The sequence below is a fragment of the Cheilinus undulatus genome, linkage group 13 (genome assembly GCF_018320785.1).
Source record: "Cheilinus undulatus linkage group 13, ASM1832078v1, whole genome shotgun sequence".
In the NCBI taxonomy this organism is placed as follows: Eukaryota; Metazoa; Chordata; class Actinopteri; order Labriformes; family Labridae; genus Cheilinus; species Cheilinus undulatus.
The window spans coordinates 18,360,255-18,383,340 of record NC_054877.1 but is presented as its reverse complement, the minus strand read 5'-3'; the positions used below and the strand labels follow the sequence as shown (position 1 = coordinate 18,383,340).

The 23,086-nt window shown below is 40.0% G+C and overlaps 1 protein-coding gene across 1 annotated transcript in view; it reads right to left on the bottom strand.

The window, feature by feature from the left end:
* Positions 1–23,086, bottom strand: part of b4galt2 (UDP-Gal:betaGlcNAc beta 1,4- galactosyltransferase, polypeptide 2) — a 314,504-nt gene that overhangs the window by 7,905 nt on the left and 283,513 nt on the right. The window contains exon 7 of the mRNA XM_041803017.1: positions 12,628–12,732. Coding sequence (XP_041658951.1) covers positions 12,628–12,732 — 105 coding nt within the window. The remainder of the gene's footprint in view (positions 1–12,627; positions 12,733–23,086) is intronic.

Below are 23,086 nucleotides of genomic sequence, written 5' to 3'. Positions count from 1 at the left end.
TCAAGTGACTGTAGTTGAAAGACATCTTCGTCTGGAAGGTACAGTTACTGGTCAATCATTATTCCTGGCTACCATTACACCATGAAGACAAAAGAACACTGAGGGCAACTCAGAGAAAAGTTATTGAAAAGTATAAGACAGGGGGGTGGATCCAAAAAAAGTCTGAGGCACTCAACATCCCCTGGAGCTCAGTTAAATCCATCCCCAAGAAATGGAAGGAATTTGGCACATGTCTAAATCTGCCTAGATCAGGCAATTATTACAAACTGTGGGGCTGTGCAAGACAGAGACTAGTGAGAGAGGCCACCAAGACACCTATGACTACTCTGAAGGAGTAACAAGCTTCAGCAGCTGAGATGGGAAAAACTCTGTATACAACAACTATTGCCTTGCTTCTTCACCAGTCAAAGCTTTGTGGGAGAGTGGCAACTGTTGAAGAAAACACATTAAATCTCAGCAAGAAGTCAGCAAAAGGCATGATAGAGACTATAATGGTCAAGAGGAAGAAAGTTCTTTGGTCTGATGAGACATAAATGGTGCTTTCTGGCCATCAGACAAAATGCTATGTTGTACACATCATAAACACATCATCCCCAAAGTGAAGTGCAGTGGTGGCAGCATCATGCTGTGGGGATGGTTCTCCACAGCCGGCCCTAGAGGGTAAAATGAATGCATCAAACTACAGGAAAATCCTGAGGGCAATCTTATTCAGTCTGCGAGAGAACTACGGCTCGGGAGAAGGTTTATTTTTCTGACAGATAATGACCTGAAGCATAAAGAGGAAGCTACACAGAAATGGTTTAAAGACAAAAAAAACAAAAAACAGGTTTTCATACTTCAACTAATACTAGGTGGTTTTGATTCTCTCTACACTCAACAGTATATCAGTTAAGGACATTTATACCTTGTATATTCTAATCTCAAATGCAAATACTTAACCCAATCAACTAAACAAAGAACATAAACCAATTGAAATAGCTTTTGAATGCATTGAAGATGATAGTTATTGGTTATTTTATCAGTTTTACTTCATATCTACCTTTTTCCTAAAAATATATTCAATGATGAACATAAAAGATTTCTACGACAATAAAATTATGGCACAAATTTTGTGTCAAGAACCTAACATAAACAAGTAATCAAAGACAATTCCTGATCTTTTTATATTTATTTTTCATGGCTTTCATGGAGTTCATCATGCTTTCTTTATGTTGACAATTTCTTGATAATTAAAATTGAGTTGTGGGGCACATTCAGTGATGCGGGGGTCACATGTGGCCCCCGGGTCGCCAGTTGCCCACCACTATATTAGACTAAAGGCTATTTTAAACGCACAGAAGCATACTGCGTTCACTAGAAATGAACAGTTTCTTAATTACTATACAGACATGCAAGTGGTATCAATGCTCATATCTAAGCCTCCACATGAAAGGGAATTCCCAAAGGTTAAACTATCCCTTTAGGGGATTCTAAATAAGACAGTTAACTTAACTTGTTTTCATAGCAAATAAAGTTTTTACACACACAAACAAACACGCCCCTGTATCTGCTCTGTCCCAGGACGATAACATATGAATAGAATATTGAACAATGTTACTGAGTGACTGATTCATTTGCAATGCATGAGGCGAAGCTTGCTAGACAAAATGTGTGCGAGTGTGTGTGTGCGCTGATACTCGAGGCCGGTGATGAATGTGCCTCTTTCTTACTTCCGCTGGGCTGATATCTCATTGCTATGCCGAACCAGTGTCTCAGAAAAGAGCGGAGAGAGAATGGACTCCTGTGTGAGAGTGTGTGCATTTTTAAATATGGCTGTTAGTGTGTGTGAGAGAGAATCCAGAGGAGATAGTAAACATTCATCAGACAGTCGGAACAACGCTTCCCCGGGTAAATGCTGGACATTACGCAGGTACTTCAGATAAACTCTCCCAAAAGGCTCAGTCATTAATCTGAATCTAAACAGACAGAAACCCTGAACCTAAAGACACAGAGCTGACACAAAAGCCCTGTGTGTTCATCCCTGAGTGACTGAGGGACAGCCGCAGGATTAAAAACGTATTCATTTAAGGTAATCCTGCAGAAAAAAGCAGTGAGACCACAACATCTTTTCTTTAAAACGTTATGTTTGGGTCTTGCTTTACTTTCATAAACATAACTATAATGACATATTTGTTGATTGTGGTGAGTCATTAACAGTTTTTAGAACAAGGTCCAGGACGTGGTCATGCTTCTTAAAGTGATATGTCTGTATTTTTGATGTACAAAAGTATTTGGCCATCTGACCATTACACCAACAGGGAATGTAATGATGTTGTATTGAAATACATGTACTTTAATACAACATGGTGTTGGCTTTTTGCAGCTTTAGCAGCCTCAATTCTTGGAGTTTTTGGAGTTTCTCTGGGAATTTTAGCCCATTCGTTCTGATGTTAGATGAAAAGGCCTGTCTCATTTTCTCCATTCCAGTTCATCTCAAAGGTGCGCAATGGGATTAAGGTAAGGGCTCTGTGAGGGCCAATCAAGTTCTTTCTCACCAAACTCATCAAACCATGTCTTTATAGTCCTTGCTTTGTGCACTGGGGCACAGTCATGTTGGAACAGAACAAACTTGTCACACAGTTGGAAGCATATTGTCCAAAATGTCTTGCTATGCCGAAGCATTAAGATCACCTTATAAGATAAGATAAGGGGCCTAGACCAAACCCTGAAAAACTGAACCATACCATTAACCCCTCTCCTCAAACTTCACAGTTGGCACAGAGCAGTCAGGCAGGACTCACCCATTTGACTTCCAAACAGAGAAGTATGATTCATCACTCCACAGAACACGTTTCCACTGCTCCACAGCCCAGTGTAAGTGTGCTGTACTCCAATCCAACTGACGCTTGGCATTGGACTTGGTGATGTGAGGATTGCACGCAGCTGCTCAGTTGTGGAAACCCATGCAATGTAGCTCCCTCCACAGAGGTGTTGTTCTTACATTAACTTCAGTGGAAGTTGCTGTTGTTCCTAAACACTTCCACTTTTAATAATATCACTCACATTTGACTGTGTAATATCCAACAGGGATGAAATTTCATGAACCATCTTATTGCAACAATGGCATCCATCACAGCACCATGCTTGAAGTCACTGGGCTCTTCAGAACGACACATTTTATATCACGACTGTTAGTAAAAGGAGACTGTATGGCTAGGTGGTTGATTTTATACACCTGTGGCAACAGGTCTGAAACACTTGAATTGAATAATAAGTGGTGTGACCAAATGCTTCTGTCCATATAGTGTTCTTTGCAACAGTAGTGGCATTAGTACAAAAGCACCAGTGAAAGCCCAGGTCTGTGTTGTAAGCATATTGACCATAGAGCTTAAATGAGTCTTAATAATAATAGTAATAATAATAAATTGTATTTGTATTGCACTTTACATTTCTGCAATCTCAAAGTGCTAGAGAGCAGAAGAATAATACAATACAATCATAAGATTAAGTAAGAGGAGAACCTACAAAAGACATTTAGCAAAAAGCTTTTGTAAAAAGATAGCTTTTTAGGTCTCGTTTAAAAGCATCTGTAGTCTGTGGGGCCCTCAGGCAGTCAGGGAGGGCGTTCCACAGCCTCGGAGCTACAGAGAAAAAGGCCCGATCACCTATAGTGTGGAGCTTGGTTCTGGGCTTGGAGGGTGTTTTTGGTCGCAGAACGGAGGGTTCATGAGGAGGTCTGGGGGTGAGGAGTTCCTTAAGGTATTGGGGGGCATGTCCGTGAATGCACTGATGGGTGAGGAGGGAGACCTTGTACTCAATTCTGAATGGGACAGGGAGCCAGTGAAGAGATTTCAGAATGGGGGTGATGTGATCATATTTGCGGACCCTCAACAGGATCCTGGCAGTGCCGTTCTGGATGTACTGCAATCCCAATGAGGAGTGCATTACAGTAGTCTAGCCTGGAGGAGACAAAGGCGTGGACGAGCTTCTCTGCATCTGCCAGGGTGAGTGTTGGACGGAGTTTAGTGATGTTCCTGGGATGGCAGAATGATTTCTTACAGAGGTGTTTGATGTGGATGTCAAAGGTGAGTTGAGGGTCCATTTTACTGGTGATGGTGGAAGAGCGGAGCTGAAGTGGTGTGCCAACTAGGATGGCTTCTGTTTTGGAACTGTTTAGCTGAAGAAAAATTTAGCTTCATCCACGCCTCTATCTCGTCCAGGCAGGTGGTAAGTGTGGATGTTGACAGGGGAGCAGGAAAAGTGGGGGTTGTCCTTAAGTAGAGCTGTGTATCATCAGCATAGCATGTTAGGATATCCCATGCCTGCTGATGAGATTACCCAGGGGGAGCAGATAGAGGGTGAAGAGGGTGGGCCCCAGCACTTTAGTCTGACTTTGCATAGTTTTGCCTAAAGAAAGTAAAGAAATATGGATGGACTGCTATGAATTTTGTACATGCATTCATGTTCTCCAGAAGATGATTCATCCAGACTTTAATAATTTCATATTTTCTTTTGGCACCATGAGGTCAAGAACCACAGGAATGCTCTATTGGATGGATTCTTCTGAAATTTGGTTTTACATTTTCTTGTCTTCAAAGGTTTAGTTTAATAAGCCTCTATGGTCCCTGACATTTCTGGGCATGGCTTTACTAATGGTTAGTTATATGAGTTGGAAAACTGGGGTTTTCTTTAGTATATATGCTGGGTTTCTCCAAAAAGTATGCAAAGATGTCCCATTTGGCCTTTAGTTAAAAGACAACTACTGCTACTGGTTCCAAACAATTAAATAATTAGAGAGGGTATTCAGACAGTCCAAAAATATGTGACATGAATCAAATTGAAGTTACAACAGACTAACTTTCTGGTACCAGTGAACAAACACAAATAATGGTTTATAACCTTAACGATAACTCAGAGTGTTTAATTTGTTAATTAAACAGTTACACCTCTTCCCAAATGTCCAAACTTGTCAAACAACTTTTTAAATCATATGGAAAGCCATATTCCTTGATAGACCAAGGGGTTTAACCCATCTTGCAGGGGAATCAAAAAAGCCCTCCAAACTTCTTTGAAACAAATTTAAAACTTTCCTCAGTAGACTAGAAGTAAGGAATTAAACTTTCAGTCTGGGCAGAGAAAAACTAAACTCGTCTCCCCTCCGCCCACGCTGCCATGAGGTGGCTGTTCTCCCCATCCACAGCCTCCTGATTATTCTGAGCCGCCATGCTCGAGTTGATCTTCTTTTCGGGAGACCCTTTAAGCTGAAATTTCCGAGACATTATAACAAGTGTCCAGAAGGGCTGTAAAAATGAAGTTTGTGCCGACTAATAGGCTGCTATTTTCTGCCCCTTGCTGGAGTGATGAATAATGTATCGGCCCCAAATAAGAGGCGTCCCTGCTGGTGTCATGTCTTATTGAGGGAGTCGGGTTCATGGACCAGAGAGAGAGCGAGAGAGAGGAGGAAAACAAGAAGCGAGTATCATGCAGACATATACACTTTCCTTCAGTCTAGTGGCTGATTTATTGATTTTGATGAAGGCAACTAGACTAGCCTGACCCGGCCAGCACTCGTCTCTATTGGTGCCATTTCAGCTGGCAATTACTGAGGGATCGTTGTGTCTTTGTCTGACACAGACACATACAAAACAATGATAAATGACATGTTACGCAGGCCTGGTTATTATAGACATCTTCAAATGTAAGTTACTGCTGCCATTACTCCACATGGATTGTTATTTTTAAAGTTAACCTCTTCTCGGTGGATTTCTAACATTTCACACCTTTCAGAGGGTGACAGAAAAATCAGATTTCTTTCATTCCTTTTTAGTTTCAGACCCTCTTCTTTTGGCAAATTTTTTTGCTCACTTCCAGACATGAAAAAAGTAAGAAAAAAGGCAAGTTACAGGTGCTTTCTGCTTATCAAACCAATAAAGGGTCAATCAAACATATAAATGCAACATCATGAAGTAACTGCTTCTTTTTTCTTCTTAGGTGACTCAAAAAATTCATTCCGATCGTATTTTTCTGCCTCCATTCACACACAGGTGTGAGGTCTTTGTGACACTCAGCAGGCGCTTGTTTTAGGTGAAAGCCAAATCTTAATTTATTTTCAGTGGATGTCAAAAGCTTCACTTTGGGCTAATTGGCCTTTCACATACACCTGTACTCGGAGGTGAAGTTTTACCTTTCACTGTCAAATATGGACAAAGCACACTACATGAGATTAAGAAAAAAGGTCAAAAATAGAGAGAAATGAAAGTCCAAAGTTTGGGCAACGATTACCTCTCATCAGTAAAATTGTAACAATAAAACTCTTTAACTCATAAATGCAGGGCTACACTATATGGACAAAAGTATTTGGCTTTGAGTTCAAGCATGATATTGTGATAGATGCCACCTTTGCAATAAGATGGTTTATGAAATTTCATCCATAATGGATATTCCACAGTCAGCTGTCAGTGATATTATTAGGAAGTAGAAGCGTTTAGGAACAATAGCAATGCAACCACAAGGACCTAAAATCACAGAGCGGGGTCAATGACTGCTAAGGCGGGTTAAAGTCTGTTGATTCCATAGCTGAAGAGTTCTGAACTTCCACTGGCATTAATGTTAGCACAAAAACTGTGCAGCCAGAGCTTCCTGGAATGGGATTGCTTTGGGCCGAGCCAGACTCACATCACCACATGGAGTGGTTTAAAGCTCAGGAGCAGTATTTTGTGGAGAGACAAATCATACCAGATGCCAGCTGTGAAGTATGGAGGAGGAGGGATAAAGGTATGGTTCTGTTTTTCAGGGTTTGTGCTAGGCCCCTTATTTCCACTGAAGGGCGATCTTAATGCTTAAGCATACCAAGACATTTTGGATGATGCTATGGTTCCAACTGTGTGGCAACAGTATGCTGAAGGCCCTTATCCCAACATGATTATACCCCAGCGCACAAAGCAAGGACACACTCAGGCACACTCACACCTACGGGCAATTTGGATGACCAATCAGCCTAACAAGCATGTCTTTGGCTTGAGGGAGGTAACTGGAGGGAGCCCACGTAGAAAGGCCCTGTCTGGCTGAGATTTGGACTAGGAACCTTCTTACTATGAGGCAGCAGTGCTAACCACCAAGCCACTGTACCTCAGGATATTGTGACATAATAGCAAAAAACTAACGAAAACAACAACAACAGCAACAAAAAACAAACAAACAAAAAAAAAAAAAAAACGCTTAATTCTAAGGATTCTTTCTGTCTTTGGTAATGACCACAGCTATGTGAGCAGTTAGCTGAAAATCACCAGGTAACATGGTCGCAAACTTAACTGATACATCTTGCATGGAAGAAGATGGAGAAATAAACTGCAGACATCAGTCCAAGCTGATCTGCATGCTACTATTGATTAGTGATGTTAATATTATGCTTCTGATCTTAGCATTAACATTACAGGGTTAATGATCGTGTTGTCACGCTTTCTGGGAGATCTGCCATGTTGGTAGCTACCACAGTTCGTTCAGCCCATTACCAGTGTAATGACAGTAGCGAGCTTTCTCTGTCTGTGATCATTGTTTTCTTTTGTCATGTTTTAAATTCACAGTAAAGGTAAGTTGTTGTGTGGCAGGGTGTGGCACTGCCTTACTGTAATGATAAAGAAAACTGACATTTCTGTATTCTTTCCACTTACGCAGTAGAGCAGTGGTTTTCAATCTTTTTTTGCCCAAGGCACACCTAAGATCAAGCCAAAATTTCATGACACACAAAAACGATATCAACAAAATAACCTCTTAAATGTTACAGTAAATTGAATGTATAGTATTAGTTAATACCGGTCAAGTGCTGCTATATAAATTAAGATGAGCTGATCTCACGCATCAGTTGACGCAAGTTGATTAACTCTAAGCATGCTATTGGCAAATCAAACTCATGCTGCAATATTCAAAGCCTGGCTAAGCTTTGCTGCTCCCTCTGTAAGCTGCTTTTTGCAACCCTCCTCCACTCCAGCTCCTCCTTTATTCTACCTCCAACTTTATCAGTGTCATTCTGTTGTCATTGATGCCTATCTGCTCTGGGTTTTTTGCTGCTTCTCTCTGCCCCAGGCTCCCTTGTAGGCACAGAAAAGGCAGGGATGTGGGGTGTTCCTTTTTGATGCTTTCAATGTAGACTCGTGGAAGAGCAGGGGGATGCCAGAACAGTCATATGACTAACAGCAATGAGTGCAATCTATGACTGCAAATAAAGAAAAACTGTTTATAACCACACATCATGTGTTTTTCTTGACAAAGTGGGCCTGACTGAACTTAAGTGATTGTATAGTTGTAGTAATTATGTATGGTTGTACAAACTCCTACGGCACACCAGTGTGCTGTGCCATGCCATTTGAGAACTACTGCAGTAGAGGACAGTTCATTCAGGCGCTGGGAGTACATGGCCTGGGTAAATAAATAAATGAATGTTTAATTGTCCGTCTTCCATTTGTACATACAATAAAATTAGACTGTTGCAGTGTACTTAGAATATGCTCATATTGTGATGACTGCACCCCTAATAAAGAGCAAATTTTTGTGGATGTAAAGTTTGAGAAGAAAACTTACGAAAATGACAAAGTAAATTAGCCCTCGGCAGTGGTAGCCTACAGTGGTAGGTGAAACTGAATATTTCTATAACGCATGCTCAGTGGTCATAGTCAAAATTTCTGTGAAGTCACTGTCTGTCACTTCTCCACACAGCTCCCTCTGCCGGCATTTTAATCTTCTTATAAACCAGTTTAGCAGCCACATCTGATCTAGACTTCATCTGTGACCCCTAACAATGCAGTGTCAAAATGCTGTCACATTTTCACCTTATATTGACTCAAAATAAAGCAATCTTAGGAGAGGTAACAGCTCACTCTATCTTCATTCTTCCTTGGATGCAGCAGCGATCGATTTTTCTGTTACGAGGCATCGTCGGCCGGCCCATCCAGGCATGAAAACGGGGGCTCTTAGAGGAGAATAAACAGTGATAATCCACGTTTAAGCAGCTTAATGTGAGGTGCTACACTCCTGGTGATTAATGTGTCTAGAAGGGCTCATCTCTGCACATTGGGTCTCATTCATCAAACCATAAAATAACACGTTTATAGGGGAAGCATTTTTACACATTTGTCTGAAAAGCTATTTAAACTGGAGCTTTCTAAAGCTCATTTTAAGCCCCTGAGCTGTATATCTGAAAAGCAAATGTTGGTTTATTGAAAAAATGTTCTATCCTCGGTATTTCAGAATCTTTCTGTGACCAGGAGGGTCAAAAATCACCAGAGGATTTTTTTAACTAAAGTTTCTACTCTTGTTGATTATTTTTTAGGCAGGTAATGTTGCAAATTTCACAAAAACTGAACAAACTAGTCTCAGAAATTGTAAGTTCAAACATTTATGCAAATAAAGTGCTCTGAATACCAGAGATGTCTTTGAAATGCATGTATTTTATTTATTGAATATACCCTTATGTATTCAAGCATTTTAATTTGATCTTGCATTAATTTTTCAACATCCTGTTAGGACTGAAAATGTTCAATCAGTTAAAGGAAAAATTCTCCTCCCTGCGCTCTCCCTAAACATAAATACCCGATGGCTGTCCTGTTTTTCTTGCCTTTGCTCCAGATTTTCTTTATTTTTGTTGCAAAAATAGCATTAGCTGCAGAGGTGAAAGTATTCGGAGGGGATTGTGAGGGTTTAAGCAACCTTGGGAGAATACATGATGCAGAATTTGTACATTTGTGGTATTTTATACTAGATTTCCAGGATCTCTGACATTATATTTCAATGTTTTCTGACACATATGTTCGAGCAAACTTAAATAAAAAATGTATGAGATGCAGAAAGTCTCCTGCAGAAAACTTCCTGGCAGTGTGGAGAAAACAATGAAACATGGGAAATAAAATTTACATTAACTATAACTGAACATTTAGCTAAATGAATAAATCATAGAAAAGCTAAATAATGTACAGTGCTGGATCTTGTTTGTGTGTCTGCAGGAGGAGGCATGCTAAGGAATGCATGTATCTTTCATGTTTCCTCTTAATGGTGCTTAAAGTAACCGTTTAAATATGGCAGAAGAAACACCGACAGGAAATACACAGAAATATTTTAGATTTATGCATGACACCTGCAATAGCTCTCATGGCCAGCAGAGGCAGACTACCTGGTAAATTACCATAACCTGACACACCAGACAGACTGTTTCATATATCCACTGCATGAGCTTAATTTTACATCCATAGGGGGAAAAGCCCATAATCTGCATTTGGGATGGCCAGAACCCTCGAAAAAATCTCAGAGGGTGATTGGATGAACTTTCTGTCTGTCAAATTCAATACAGGCCAAGCAGAGTGCCAAACACATGAGGTAATAGACGTGTGTGGACAAGGGTAAGCCTTTTATTTTGGACATACATAAGTGTGTTTTTGTGTATTTTGGTAATGTAATTTTATTTATATCACAAATTTCCATGTTTATATTGTTCTATTTCATACTTTTATATTGTTATACTGTTTTTTTGAGAGCTGACTCAAGAAGCAATGCACAAAAATTCCATTGTTCCTGTACCGTCCTGTGTAAATGGCAGAAAAATCTATTCTATTCTGTGTTCAGCTCCAGAGAGTGAACTTGAGACAACAGCCACTACTGTTGCTATCTAGTGGTGCCAATTGTGTACTGGCTTGCAGAATCAGTCAATATATTTTGGCGTTTTTGATTAAGTAAAGTCTTTTCAACGTCAAAGTGAAAACGGATTTCTACAAAGTAATATCAGTTAAATAAGGATATGTAGGATAAAATAGGTGACTGTGTGAATATTCAGCCCCTTTAAAGTGACTGATCAATTCAGCAGAGCTCCGGTCAATTGTTGCTAGTAGTCTCACAGTTAGTGAAATGGGGATCACCTGAGTAGGGTGAATGTGTCTCAAGTGACAGTAGTTGAAAGACACCTTCGTCTGGAAGGTCCAATCACTGGTTAATCAGTATTCCTGGCTATCATTACACCATGAAACGAAAGAACACTCAAGGAAACTCAGAGAAAAGGTTATTGAAAAGTATAAGACGGGGTGGGTACAAAAAAAATTCAAAGGCACTGAACATACCCTGAAGTTCAGTTAAATCCATCATCAAGATATGGAAGAAAAATGGTGCATGTGTAAATCAGCATAGATCAGGCTGTCCTTACAAACTGAGTGATTGTGCAAGAAGGAGACATGTGAGAGAGGCCACTAAGACACCTACGACTACTCTGAAGGAGTTACAAGCTTCAGCAGCTGTGATGGGAGAGACTCTGCATACAACAACTGTTGCCCGGGTTCCTCACCCCTGTCAAAGAGAAAGCCACTGTTGTAGAGAGTATTTATTAAATCTTGACGAGAATTCGCCAATGTAGGAAACTCTATGGTCAAGTGAGAGAATGTTCTTTGGTCTGATGAGACCAAAATGGTGCTTTCTGGCCATCAGACAAGACAGACACCCATATCACCACAAACACACCATCCCCTCTGTGAAGCAGAAGTGGTGGCAGCATCATGCTGTGGGGATGCTTCTCAAAGCCAGTCCTGGAAGGCTTGTAAAGGTAAAGGGTAAAATTAATGTGGCAAAATACAGGACAATCCTGGAGGACAAGGATTATCTAGTCTCCAAGAGACAGCTTGGGAGAAGACTTATTTTCCAACAAGACAATGCCCTGAAGTGTGTAGCAAAAGCTGCACAGAAATAGTTTAAAGATGACAAGGTGAATGCTCTGGAGTCAAAGCCCAGACCTCAATCCAATAGAGAATTTATGGCTGCGCTTGAAAAGGGCTGTTCACGTTCCATCCTTGTGCAACCAGACAGAGCTTCAGCAGCTTTGTAAAGAAGAATGAAATAAAAACTGCAGTGTCCAGAAGTGCAAGTCTGATTGAGACCTATCCCCAAAGACTCAGTGCTGTGATTGCAGCCAAAGGTGCACCTACTAAATATTGACTTAAAGGGGGTGAAAATTTATGTAGTCCCTCATTTTACATTTCATATTTTTAATTAATAGACATTATTTTGTAGAAATCTGTTTTCACCTTGACATTAAAGAGGTTTTATTTGTATTTTTTGTCAAAAAGCCATATTATATTAACACATCCAAAGGCATGAATACTTTTTTATAAGCACTGTATAGTTAAGTTTTGTGTTATAAAACTAAATTAGACTATACAAGTTGTTCTTTTTACTTTCAGAAGCTTTGAAGAAACAGCAGACAGCTGTGAATGTGTTTTATTTGAGTGAGACAAGTATTTCATTGAGGAAAAAAATAGAATGAAAAGGGCTTCTTTTTAAACTATCACTTTTTATAGATTAAAATATCTTTAGCATGTAATTCAAGCAGTACTGAACAGAAACCAGAGAAAAAATACAAAAGAGGCACCATGGACCTCTCTGAGCTGGCATCACACTTTCTGTGCTTCTCATGTTTCAGTGCAAGGCTCTGTATCCAACAGTATTTATAAGCTTTTGTTATTGATAATGCGTTCCTGGCAGAGCCACATAATCATAAGTCTCTCAAACAGAGATGAAAAAGTTGGAAAGAAAGATCTGGTTTGTGTAGCTATGAGACAAAAGCAGCACGATCGATACGAATGTGAAGCTGAAGAACGAGTTTGGACAGTGATGCAGTACCTCTGTGGGTTGGGCTCGTTGTGTTTGTCTCTCTCGTGTTTAATCATTCTGTAGCGGCCGATGCGAACGTCTGGCCTGGACACCTTCATCCCATTCAGAGTGATCCTGCAACACACACAGAAACAATATCTATTAGAGGGAGAGATGGGAAATAAAAACTGATAAAGAGAGAGAGACAGTAAAGAGGTAGACTGAAAGAAAATAACAAAGAAGAAGGAGGGTAATAGGGAGAGGGAGGGAACCTTGAGATTTACATGAAGATGAAGTAGAGCAGAAAATAATTATAAACTTCATTACATTATCATTTTCTTTATACAATCCAGCTGTTATTCAGTTAAGAAAATTACAGGAAAATAGAGACAAACACAAACAATGCAAAAACTCTCAAAATAAAGAATCTGAAGCCATGTTTGCACAGGAGTTGGCCATTATTTTGCCTGATTAAAAGCTTAAAAATGTTTTCAGTCAAAAATGTTTTTAATCGAGAACATTCGATAATAAATCAGCAAATGTTGGGAGAAATTGCTAAGATATTTTCTGGAATTTTTCTGGAAATTATATGGAATTTGTTCGAATATTTTCAAGTATTCTCATGGAAATCTGGGGAAAATATTTGAATCTTTTGGTGAGTTTCACAGGAACATTTTGATGGAATTTGCTTTGAAATTAATAGGGTATTTATTTAGAAATTTATTTGTTAAATTTTGGAGAACTTGATTGGGAATTTAGGGGGTGATGGTGGGGGTGTCCTGTTAAATTTTGATGCATTTTTATGGAAATTGCAGGGAATTTTTTGGGATGTATAGGGGAATTTTTCCATTATATTCACAGAAACTTCACGTAATGGGTTTGTAATTTTTGCAGGAATTTGTTAGTACATATTGGGGGGATTTGCTTTGAAATATTTGGAATTTGCTTAAAGTTATTTTTGGGGGGAAATTATTATAGAAATGCTTAGGCTTTATGATAAAGTTTAACTGAAACATATGGGGAATATTTGAAGAAAATCTGAATTACTTTTTATGGGATACTTTAAAAGTATGTTTAAGAATTTTCACAGAAATTTTAGGTAATTTCTTTAAAATTTTAAAGGAATTTGTGTTGATTTTGGAAAGGAAAACCTTCAAATTCTGAATTTTTAAGCTCCTGTGGTCCATCATCAAAATGACTTCCTTATCCCTCTCTCAATGACTGACACCATTTCTGAGTGACTGAAGAGCCTTAACAACTGTCTTACTCGCTGGCACTTACCCAAAACATCCTCTCTAAAACTGATTCAGTGCTGTAATTTCTGCAGAAAAAGGACCATCAGGAGATTTGTCGACATTATTATTATTATGTTTTTTTTTAAGGTTTACTTTGGGCACCTCTGTGCCTTTATTTGACAGCGGAGGACAGTGGATAGAGTTGGAAACATGGATGAGAGCGGGGGAGAGACATGCGGCAAGGGGCCCCAGGCTGGACTTGAACCTGGGCTGTCCGCGTACACGGGACGCGCGCCTTAACCACTCAGCCACCTGCGCCCCTTGTTGACATGATTTTTGATGAAAATTTCTTCCTGTTCAAAAACAAGGCTGAACTTTAAAACTTATCAGGTCTGCTTAATCCTAAATATAGGAGAAACTAGAAATGCATTCCAGACAAAAGCCCAGATCTCAGGATTAAAAGAGAAACTTCAGAATATGATGTTGAACTGCACAACTGTTGTTTGAAAAACCTCATTGTGATCAAAAACCTCAGTTACAAGAGTGACTGGCCAAGACTGGCAGTAGCACATTTGACAGAGTTACAGACATAGAACATAAAAACTATTAGAAACACACATAGGGTAAATCTATGTCACAGAGCAACAAGTTATAAGTCAAAACATTAAAAACATAATGCATCTTCAACACCTTTAATTTACTCTTAAAAAGGTTCAAAGAGACCAGCTCATCCAGACACAAAGTATCTTGCATCAGATTCCAGGCTGGTCCCCCAAGACTGTGGATTTCTAACCCGGTTTATATCGGTTCTGAAATCTCCGCTGGTGCTTCATCTATATTAAATTTGAACCAAAGTACGGGACAGATGTTTAATTTACACCACAGAGGACTGTGATAAAAAGTGGAAAAGTTGTATCACATGTCACCAAGGGACAATTTATTTGCATCACAGCTTTCATGTAACCGCACATGCATGGAAGCGCCCCCTGGTGAGCAAGAATGGCTTCCTGCTGTTAGACCCTAAAGAGAAGTTGATGGTCTTGGTTGCCACTTGGATGTTTTAACCAGTTTTATTTATCTATTTATTTATTTATAGTTTTTAATAAATGAAAATCATTCTTCAACTGGAAGCATTAAAAGATGAGGAAACAAGCGCAGGTTTAAAAAGAAAACCTAGAGTGGAGAAAATAGTGTTCCAATGCTGTTATATGCTTCTCTATGTCTGTAGATCACAAGACAGCATCACCCAACAGACCTCTAACTCTGACAGAGAGTAGTGTCGTAAAGTAGTACATCAGCTGATGTAGGGGACAGGAGTGTTAGTTTCCAAGTGAAGACTTAAAAAAGATACATGGAATTATTTCCAAAATTCATAGCATAACTTTATCTGACAAAATTGGTGTTTCTAGTCTTTCAGAATGAGATTTACATTCCCCTTTTCCATTTTAATCTGCTTGCAACATCCTGCAATTACTTATCTGTGACTTGACAAGCTGAATCCAAGGCGACTGCATCAGGCAGCTTGATTTGAGTTGCAACTCCTGCAACCGACGTTCTAAAACCAACTTGTTTTGTCGTGAATCTTTGGTCAAAACTGGGTTTAACATTAAGATGCCAAAACACTGACTTAAAGGCACAGCTGGCAGCAATCCTTGTACCATTAATGTGAACTAGCTTTTATAGTTATAGCACTCATCTATGCTTTGATGGTAAATTTCTTGCCCCTCACTTCCCAAAGTGAGCTTTACTTTAGATATACCAATACATAAACATTATAGAAGTGAAGTTCTGAGCGAAGACTTTCTCATTTTAGTGATTTAAAGGGGACATAATTTTACCCTTTTAAGACAACTTTACATTGGTCTTTATAGAGGTCCCCAAAACATAGCTGTGAAGTTTGTTGTTGAAAAAAACAGTCCAGTATTGTATTTTTGTATGTCTAAATCAGCGGTTCTCGACCTTTTCAGCCTGTGACCCCCAAAATAAAGGTGCCAGAGACTGGGGACCCCCCACAGTACCTGAAAGTGGTTACAACCATGGACATTCAAGAACAGTCATGTGCAGACACGGTCGCCATTAACAGAGAATAAAGGAGGGATAAAGGGGGAGGTTTCTGGGACCCAGCCACACTGGGGGCCCATGAAGGTCAGCAAAACCTTGGTCCATTGTGAAGTTAAGCTGTGAAAACCATATTTCATATTTGACCTGAATAATAACCACTCTTACCAAAGCAACAAATATCTTATATTGGGTTACCTGTGGTTAAAATGGGCAAAAAGGTGTGTAAAAAGTGGTTACTAGAGGCAAAAATAGGCAGAAAGTGGCAAGAATTGGTTTAGAAGTGGCAAAAACAGGCAGAAAAAAAGTGGTGGAATGGGTTTAAAATGGCCAACAATGGGTGTTAAGTTTCAAAAAAGTGCTAAAGTTGGCAAAATTGGTGTTAAAAGTGATAAAAAAGGGTTAACATTTGGTAAAATTGGTTTAAAATGGCAACAGTGTAATTCAAAAAATATTTTTAGTTGTTTTTAAAGGCATCTGGTGACCCCCTTTCAGTGTCTCGTGACCCCCAAGGGGGTAGGGGGTGGGGGATGGAATTTTTCTCATACTTGAGGGGATTGAGGACAGGCCAGGGGCATATATTTTTGTTAGAAAAGCCTGAAAAAATTGTTTTTGCATAATATGTCCCCTTTAAATGATCTTTAGGATGCTGTACAAGTTCCCAAAGGGACAAAAGTTTAAATAAATATCTGCTTTTCTACAGTCGTCAGGTGATGTAAACTTGCTTTGAGGAGGTGGAGAATCTAATGCCCAGAGCTGTAGCTCCAAGTCGTGGTCAACAGAAGGTATTTTCTAGTCCTTTCCACTTTCACTGGTTGCTTTTTCTAAAAGTGTACTTTCATATGGAAAGGTGCAATGACCACAGAGATAATAACCATTACCTTAATGGCACATTAATGTTGCATTAAGATTGACTTCTACAAAGATAAATAAAGAACCTCTTCCTTGCAGAGAAATTAGTGTTGTAACGTCAAATAGAGCCAGCAAATGCTCCAAAATCTTTCTGTTTATACCAAAAATGCTTATTAGACTTTTACTGCTGGCTAATGGTGTTTCAGCAAACACTGCATGCCTTCAAACAGCACTCTCAGGGCTTTTTATACTCAGGATAATAATTCCTGTTAACACAGCGTTGCAAACAGTGTTGCACCGAAACAAACAGAGACCTCCTGGCTCTCACTGAATGACCTCAGAGAAAAGAACAACTGGTCGGACAGAGAAACAAATTGTTCAACCCTGGGAGCTGTGAACTTTGCTGGCGCCAGGTGGGAAAAAGACGAGGATTTACAGTGTGTTTCAGTTTAAATAAAGCATGAGATCAGAAGTTTTGGACGGAGTGGTAATGTTGTATTACCTTTAAGAGGCAATACAAGGGCAAATGTGCACTGAGATTTATATCTAATGCAACTAGAAATGGAGTGCAGACAACAAAAACAGCAGATTTGTTCCACGTAAAGCCTGGCTTAAACCCAGAGGTTGAAGGAGGCATTGATATTCATACCTGCAGTGATATAAAGGACTGTGTATGTGTGTACTGAATGAGCAAGCTTTATTTGTCGCAATGCTCTGATTCATGCAGTCCCGCTGTCTTAAAAAGCATCCAAGCCTGATATTGCTACTCAACAACTCCTCGGCTACTCTACACTTCTAGTGCCCCCTCATACCTCTAACTCTGTGCTCCCTCCCTCTCCTGGCTGCCTATTCTCATCTTTTTACCTTTTAATCTGCTCTTATTCCTGCCTCCCACTTTTCTAATTTTCTTAATTCTCTCAAGTATATCTTTGCTCCACTTTTCCATCAATGGTGTTACGAGGTTGATAACATTTAGTCAGAGCACATGGGCTGTGGGTTGTGCTGTGGCCTCGCAGTGAGAAGGCTGCTGGGTAAAATACTCAGACTCTTGTGTGTGGAGTTTACATGCTCTGCATGTGCATGCGTGCAGTGTCACCAGGTACACTGGCTTCCACCCACACGTCGTTAGTTTGCTGTTTGGTGGCTCTAAATGGCCTGTACGTCTCAGAGTGAGCATGAATGTCTGTCTCTGTATGTCAGCCCTCTGACTGACTGACTACCATTCTCTAAGCTGGGATTGGCTTCACTCCTCTCTTGACACTGAATGGATGGGGGAATATATGTTCAAAGCCAATCATTTATACTAACCTAAGAGGTCAAGTATTCAAACTTCTTCAGTGTTATTTGTTATGCATGAAAGATCTATACTGCTGAAGTTAAGGTCTGTCAAAGAGTAGAAACATAGGACAACCTTCAAAAAGTAAAAAACATGTATATAGGCCTGATATTTTGAAGGTAAAGATAATGAATAATTCCTGGTGATTTAAACTCACTTCATGTGAATGTACTTATCATATTTAAAATATAATTAAAGGAAATCTTGGTAGTTGTCATGCACAGCTCCAGTGTTAACCTGAGCGATAAAGGTTAGCTCTACCATACCCAGATAGCAAAAATTGATTGAATCAACATCGTGATACCGTCAGGCTGAAGACTGCAATCAACATTGATGTCAGACATTGAAAAAAACATTGAAAGTGCTCGCTATGATCAACATGGAAATAACGTTGAATTTCGGATCAGTTCTGACAATGAATCAACCTTGATTCAACTATGATATGATCAACATTGAAAGAGTGTAGAATTGCATCAACTATATATATGCATTGAATTATACATTGAAACAATGTTATTACTAAGTAAAGTCGTGCTTTATTCATCCCCGAAGGGGATAGCTAAACGCTGCCGTGAGCTGTTGGGGAGTTCAGTGCCTTAGTCAAGGACACTTTGAAAGTGCTCAAGATGTGATGAAACCTCTCCAGCTACCAGGCCAAGGTCTAGCTCCGCTCCCGCCGGGACTTATACCAGCGACCTTCTGCTTTCCAGCCCAATTCCTTACAGCCAAACTCCTTCCAGACTGAGTTACTGCCGCCACCAAATATAGTACTAAAGGGCCATTTCAACACTTTTCAACCGTGAGATTTCGCTGGTCTTGTGAGCTGCCTACATGCCCCCCCCGATTAAACTGCTGCTGTGGCTACATCAGAGCAAACTGCTCCACTAGCAGCCATTGTATATAAAAGAGGTTTTCAACATTTTATTTAGACAAGGCACACCAAATCCATATCTATACAAAATTGCCTATCAAAATATGTTACAGTAAAATGAGCACATAGCATTAGTTGGCAGCAGCCATAGCTATCATCCCACAATCAACTTAACCCTTACTGACTATTGATCAGAACCACATATTGTAGGTTAGAACATTTCAAGGTGGATTTCCTTAAAGACAGTCTGGGAAATCCATCTGCATTGCAAGGTTAAAAATGTTAAGCTACTACAAAAAAGTAATAAATATTGCTTTGCTCTCTACAAAAAGTTTTTTGTTTTTTGCTGTATGTCCAACAGAGAATAAAGTCAAAATCTGTGTGTACTCTACATGTATCATTAGCTGAACACACTGTGCAGAAGTCTGTAATGTCTGATAAGAAACACACAGATCATTTGAGGGTTTATTAGTTGTACTGTGGCAAGAAGTAATAACAAAAATAAAAATTTTATTTATATAGCACCTTTCAAAACACTGTTACAAAATGCTTTACATCATAAAATCAAATAAAACGCACACTAATTAAAAGACGACATAGTAAGGTCAAATTAAATAAAGAACATTAAAAACACTGAAGCACAGGAGCACAGTTTTAGCAGCATGAGCTGGAGGAACACAAAGGAGGCTGCTCCCTGAGGAATGAAGACAGCGGCTAGGCTCATAGGGTGTTAGTAAATCTGTGCTGTATGTTGGGGTGAGTCCGTGCAATGCTTTTAAAGTAATAAGTAAAAGTTTAAAATCAATCCTATACGTGGCCAGTAGCCAGTGGAGAGAAGCAAGAATGGGGGCGATATGGTCTTGTCTCTTGGAGTTTGTAAAGAGTCTGGCTGCTGAGTTTTGAATGAGCTGGAGACAGGAAATAGATCTTTGGGAGATTCCAGAATAAAGTGAGTTGCAGTAGTTGAGATGTGAAGAAATTAAAGCATGGATAACTTTTTCAAGGTCTGGATGAGAGAGATTTTTTTTTTATTTTTGCAATGTTTCGATCTGGAGAAAGCAAGATTGAGTGACCTTGGTTATTTGGGTGTCAAAATTAAGCTCTGAGTCAAAGAATACACCCAAATTGCGGACAGTGGGGAAGTAGCTACATTTAGCTCTGTAGCTAACCCCACCTCTATTCTATGTTTTACATCTCTTGGCTTTAGATTGGTATGGTTTAATTCTGTTAGCAATTACTACAACATGGATAGCCTGGTATGTCAAAGTCTTGTTTTGGCATTAAATGTTTTTAAATTAGAGAACCAGGGCAGCTAGGCAAGGCTAGGCTAGGCTAGGCTACCTGCCTCCTTGCTGTTACTCAACATAACTGTTAAAGTTTGATAGTGGTATCTATTTTCTTGTCTAATTCGTAGTAAGAAAGATTTTACATTCGAGTTAATTGGTCTGTTTGGGAAGAAGTGATGCGAACTGCTTACCCTTGGCTCTATAAGGCCATTCGTGCTAAGCTAGGCCGTTTTTCTTTATCAGTTTAGTTATTTCTACCCGGCTTCTCTCCTGTATCCTGTATCTCCTTTGGTATCTTCTTTAACTTCTTCTCTTTTGGCATTCATTTAAACTTTTACCTTCTCCATCCCATCTTCTCGTCCTTTACCTCCTCTTTCTGCTGCTGTTCTTTTCATTTCTGCCTCTTTTCACCTTCGTCATCCTCCGTACCTGCTCTTTATCTCTCAGCTTGTCTGTCTTTCTGCCTCCTTCCTCTTCTTCTCTCTTTTCTCTCCACCTTTGCATTTTCTCCTCTCTTCTCCCACTCAGACCAGCAAAATTTAAATAACCCAGAAAGTTGTATGCCATCAAAGGCTCATCTTCCAGTAAGAGGTAAAACTCCATCAGAACAGCACCAACCCATAAATAAATTCAGTAGAAAAACTGAATAACCCATCTCTGACTCTTTTTTTCTCACCCTCTCAAGTCTAAGTGACTTTGCTGACTCGGCACACATGCATCCATGATTGCCTTTGTCAGTGTGTCAGTGTGCACACCATGAGCATGCATGCATTTACATAATACAGAGATTTATTATGGTGCATATAATGTGAGAGTGAGAGCAAGGCACTCCTCCTCTCCTCTTCCTCAGCTTTTCAGAGCAGAGAGCTCAGTTATACATTATGCACAGCTCTGCATCTTTAAAATAATTTTCTTTGTGCCCGATGCCCTGCACAGATTCTGAGGCTTCACTGACGTGATAATAGCTATAAAAGTTCTATCTGTTTTATCTGATTCTAATTGGATCTTAATGTGCTATTCTTATACTTTCAGTTAAGTTTAGTGTTTTTTTCAGGATAGAATAACAATTACTCTAAAGGACTGTGTGTAACTGGCTTTGTTAAGACTGTTAATGAGACTTTTGCAGCTCTGGAGGAAGATTTACAAAATACAAGTATCAACAGCACAAAGTTAAAATACTCTTTTTGGGTCATGTCACCCGTTAACCTTACAAAGCAGATGGATATGCCCGTTTCCATGTTTCTAAAGATGTTCATCCAATCACCCTCTGAGGTTTTTTTCAAAGGCCTCTGCCTTTTCCTAAATGCTGTGTATGAGAGATTTTCCAGATGGAGGTATGAAACACATCCATCTGGCATGCCAGGTTAGGCACCCATTGTTGCTCTACTAAAGAGCCAGGAAAATCTCAAAGTAAGATTGTGACTTTTAGAGCAGAATTTCAGACCGAAACAAATGTTCTCATTGGACCAACCTCCTTCATTCCTTAGCTCCCCACTTTCCTCCTGTCTCCACACGTCCCCTTCCTGTTTCAGTGGCATGTTGCTGTGAAACAGACTGTAAACCAGTGCTAATAAACATTAGAACACAAAATTCTGTGATCAATCCTAAGAGATGATAGGACCTATTTTGACAACCTAAATTGCGTTGCACAAAGTGAGTGAGGGCATCCTTTTATCTTGTGTCTTCTGCTTATCCAGGGCTGGGTTTGCGGTAGCAGCAGGCTATGCAAGTCGCCCCAGGCATCCCTCTCCTGAGTGACATTTTCCAGCTCTTCCTGGGGGGATACTGAGGCACTCCCATGCCAGATGGGACATATAATCCCTCCAAAGAATTCTGGGTCTTTCCTGTGGTCTTCTCCCACTTGGACATACCTGGGAGACCACCAGAGGCAGCCTGGTGGCATACTGATCAGATGCATGAACCATCTCAAACAACTCCTTCAAGGAGCAGTGGCTCTACTTCGATCTCCGCACCCTGTCTCTAAGGCCATGTAAATAGTTAAGTATAGATGGAGATAGACTGGGGGTATGTCTGTCCTAGTATGGACACTGTGTGCAGGATGTGAATGCAACCATGCCTGAGTACAGGGTACCCATTAGCTAGAGTTGTAAAGTCAATATCAAAGATCTCTTTGTCTATTCAGAAACCATTACATCTGGAGAGCATGGACCCATATCATCCTCTGAGCAGCACAGTACATAAAGAAGTAGGAGAGTTGTTGCTGGTTTCTGAAAACAGCACATACATACTAGTAGCAGGATGAACTTCACTATCAGAACAATTTCAACCGAAGTGGTTGCCTTTGCCTGTTTGGCAGATTTGCAAACCAACTATGTGCACATGGCTAGAACACATCAGTCACGGAACAATGCTACTTCTGTGGTGAGGAGACCAGCAAGGGAGAAGGGAGTGGGAGCAATTGCACCAGGAAATGGAACATAACAATCATGCCTAACGTGAAAACTAAAACTATAACAGTCAGGACTACTTTGTCAAGAAACACCCATAATATGCTGTTATAGATATTTATCTCAGTATTAGCTGGTATCAGTTTCCACTGATTGCTATTATTATATTTATGGCGGTGTGGCTGTTCTGGGCTCCCTCTGCCCTTCCACGAGCCTACACGAACAGCATGAATGACACTGATTAAGTAAGATGCAGAATAAAGGAGGAGCTGGGGTGGAGGAGGGTTGCAAAAGTGGCTTCAGCAAAGCATAGCCAGGCTATAGCAGCTGACAAAGGCAAATGAGTGTGATTAGTGAATTGCAAGCGAAGGAGCAAATCAGCTGGCCGTGAGCTGATGAGGACTTCAGCTTGAGATTAGCTGAGCTCAATTACAAGGCAGCAT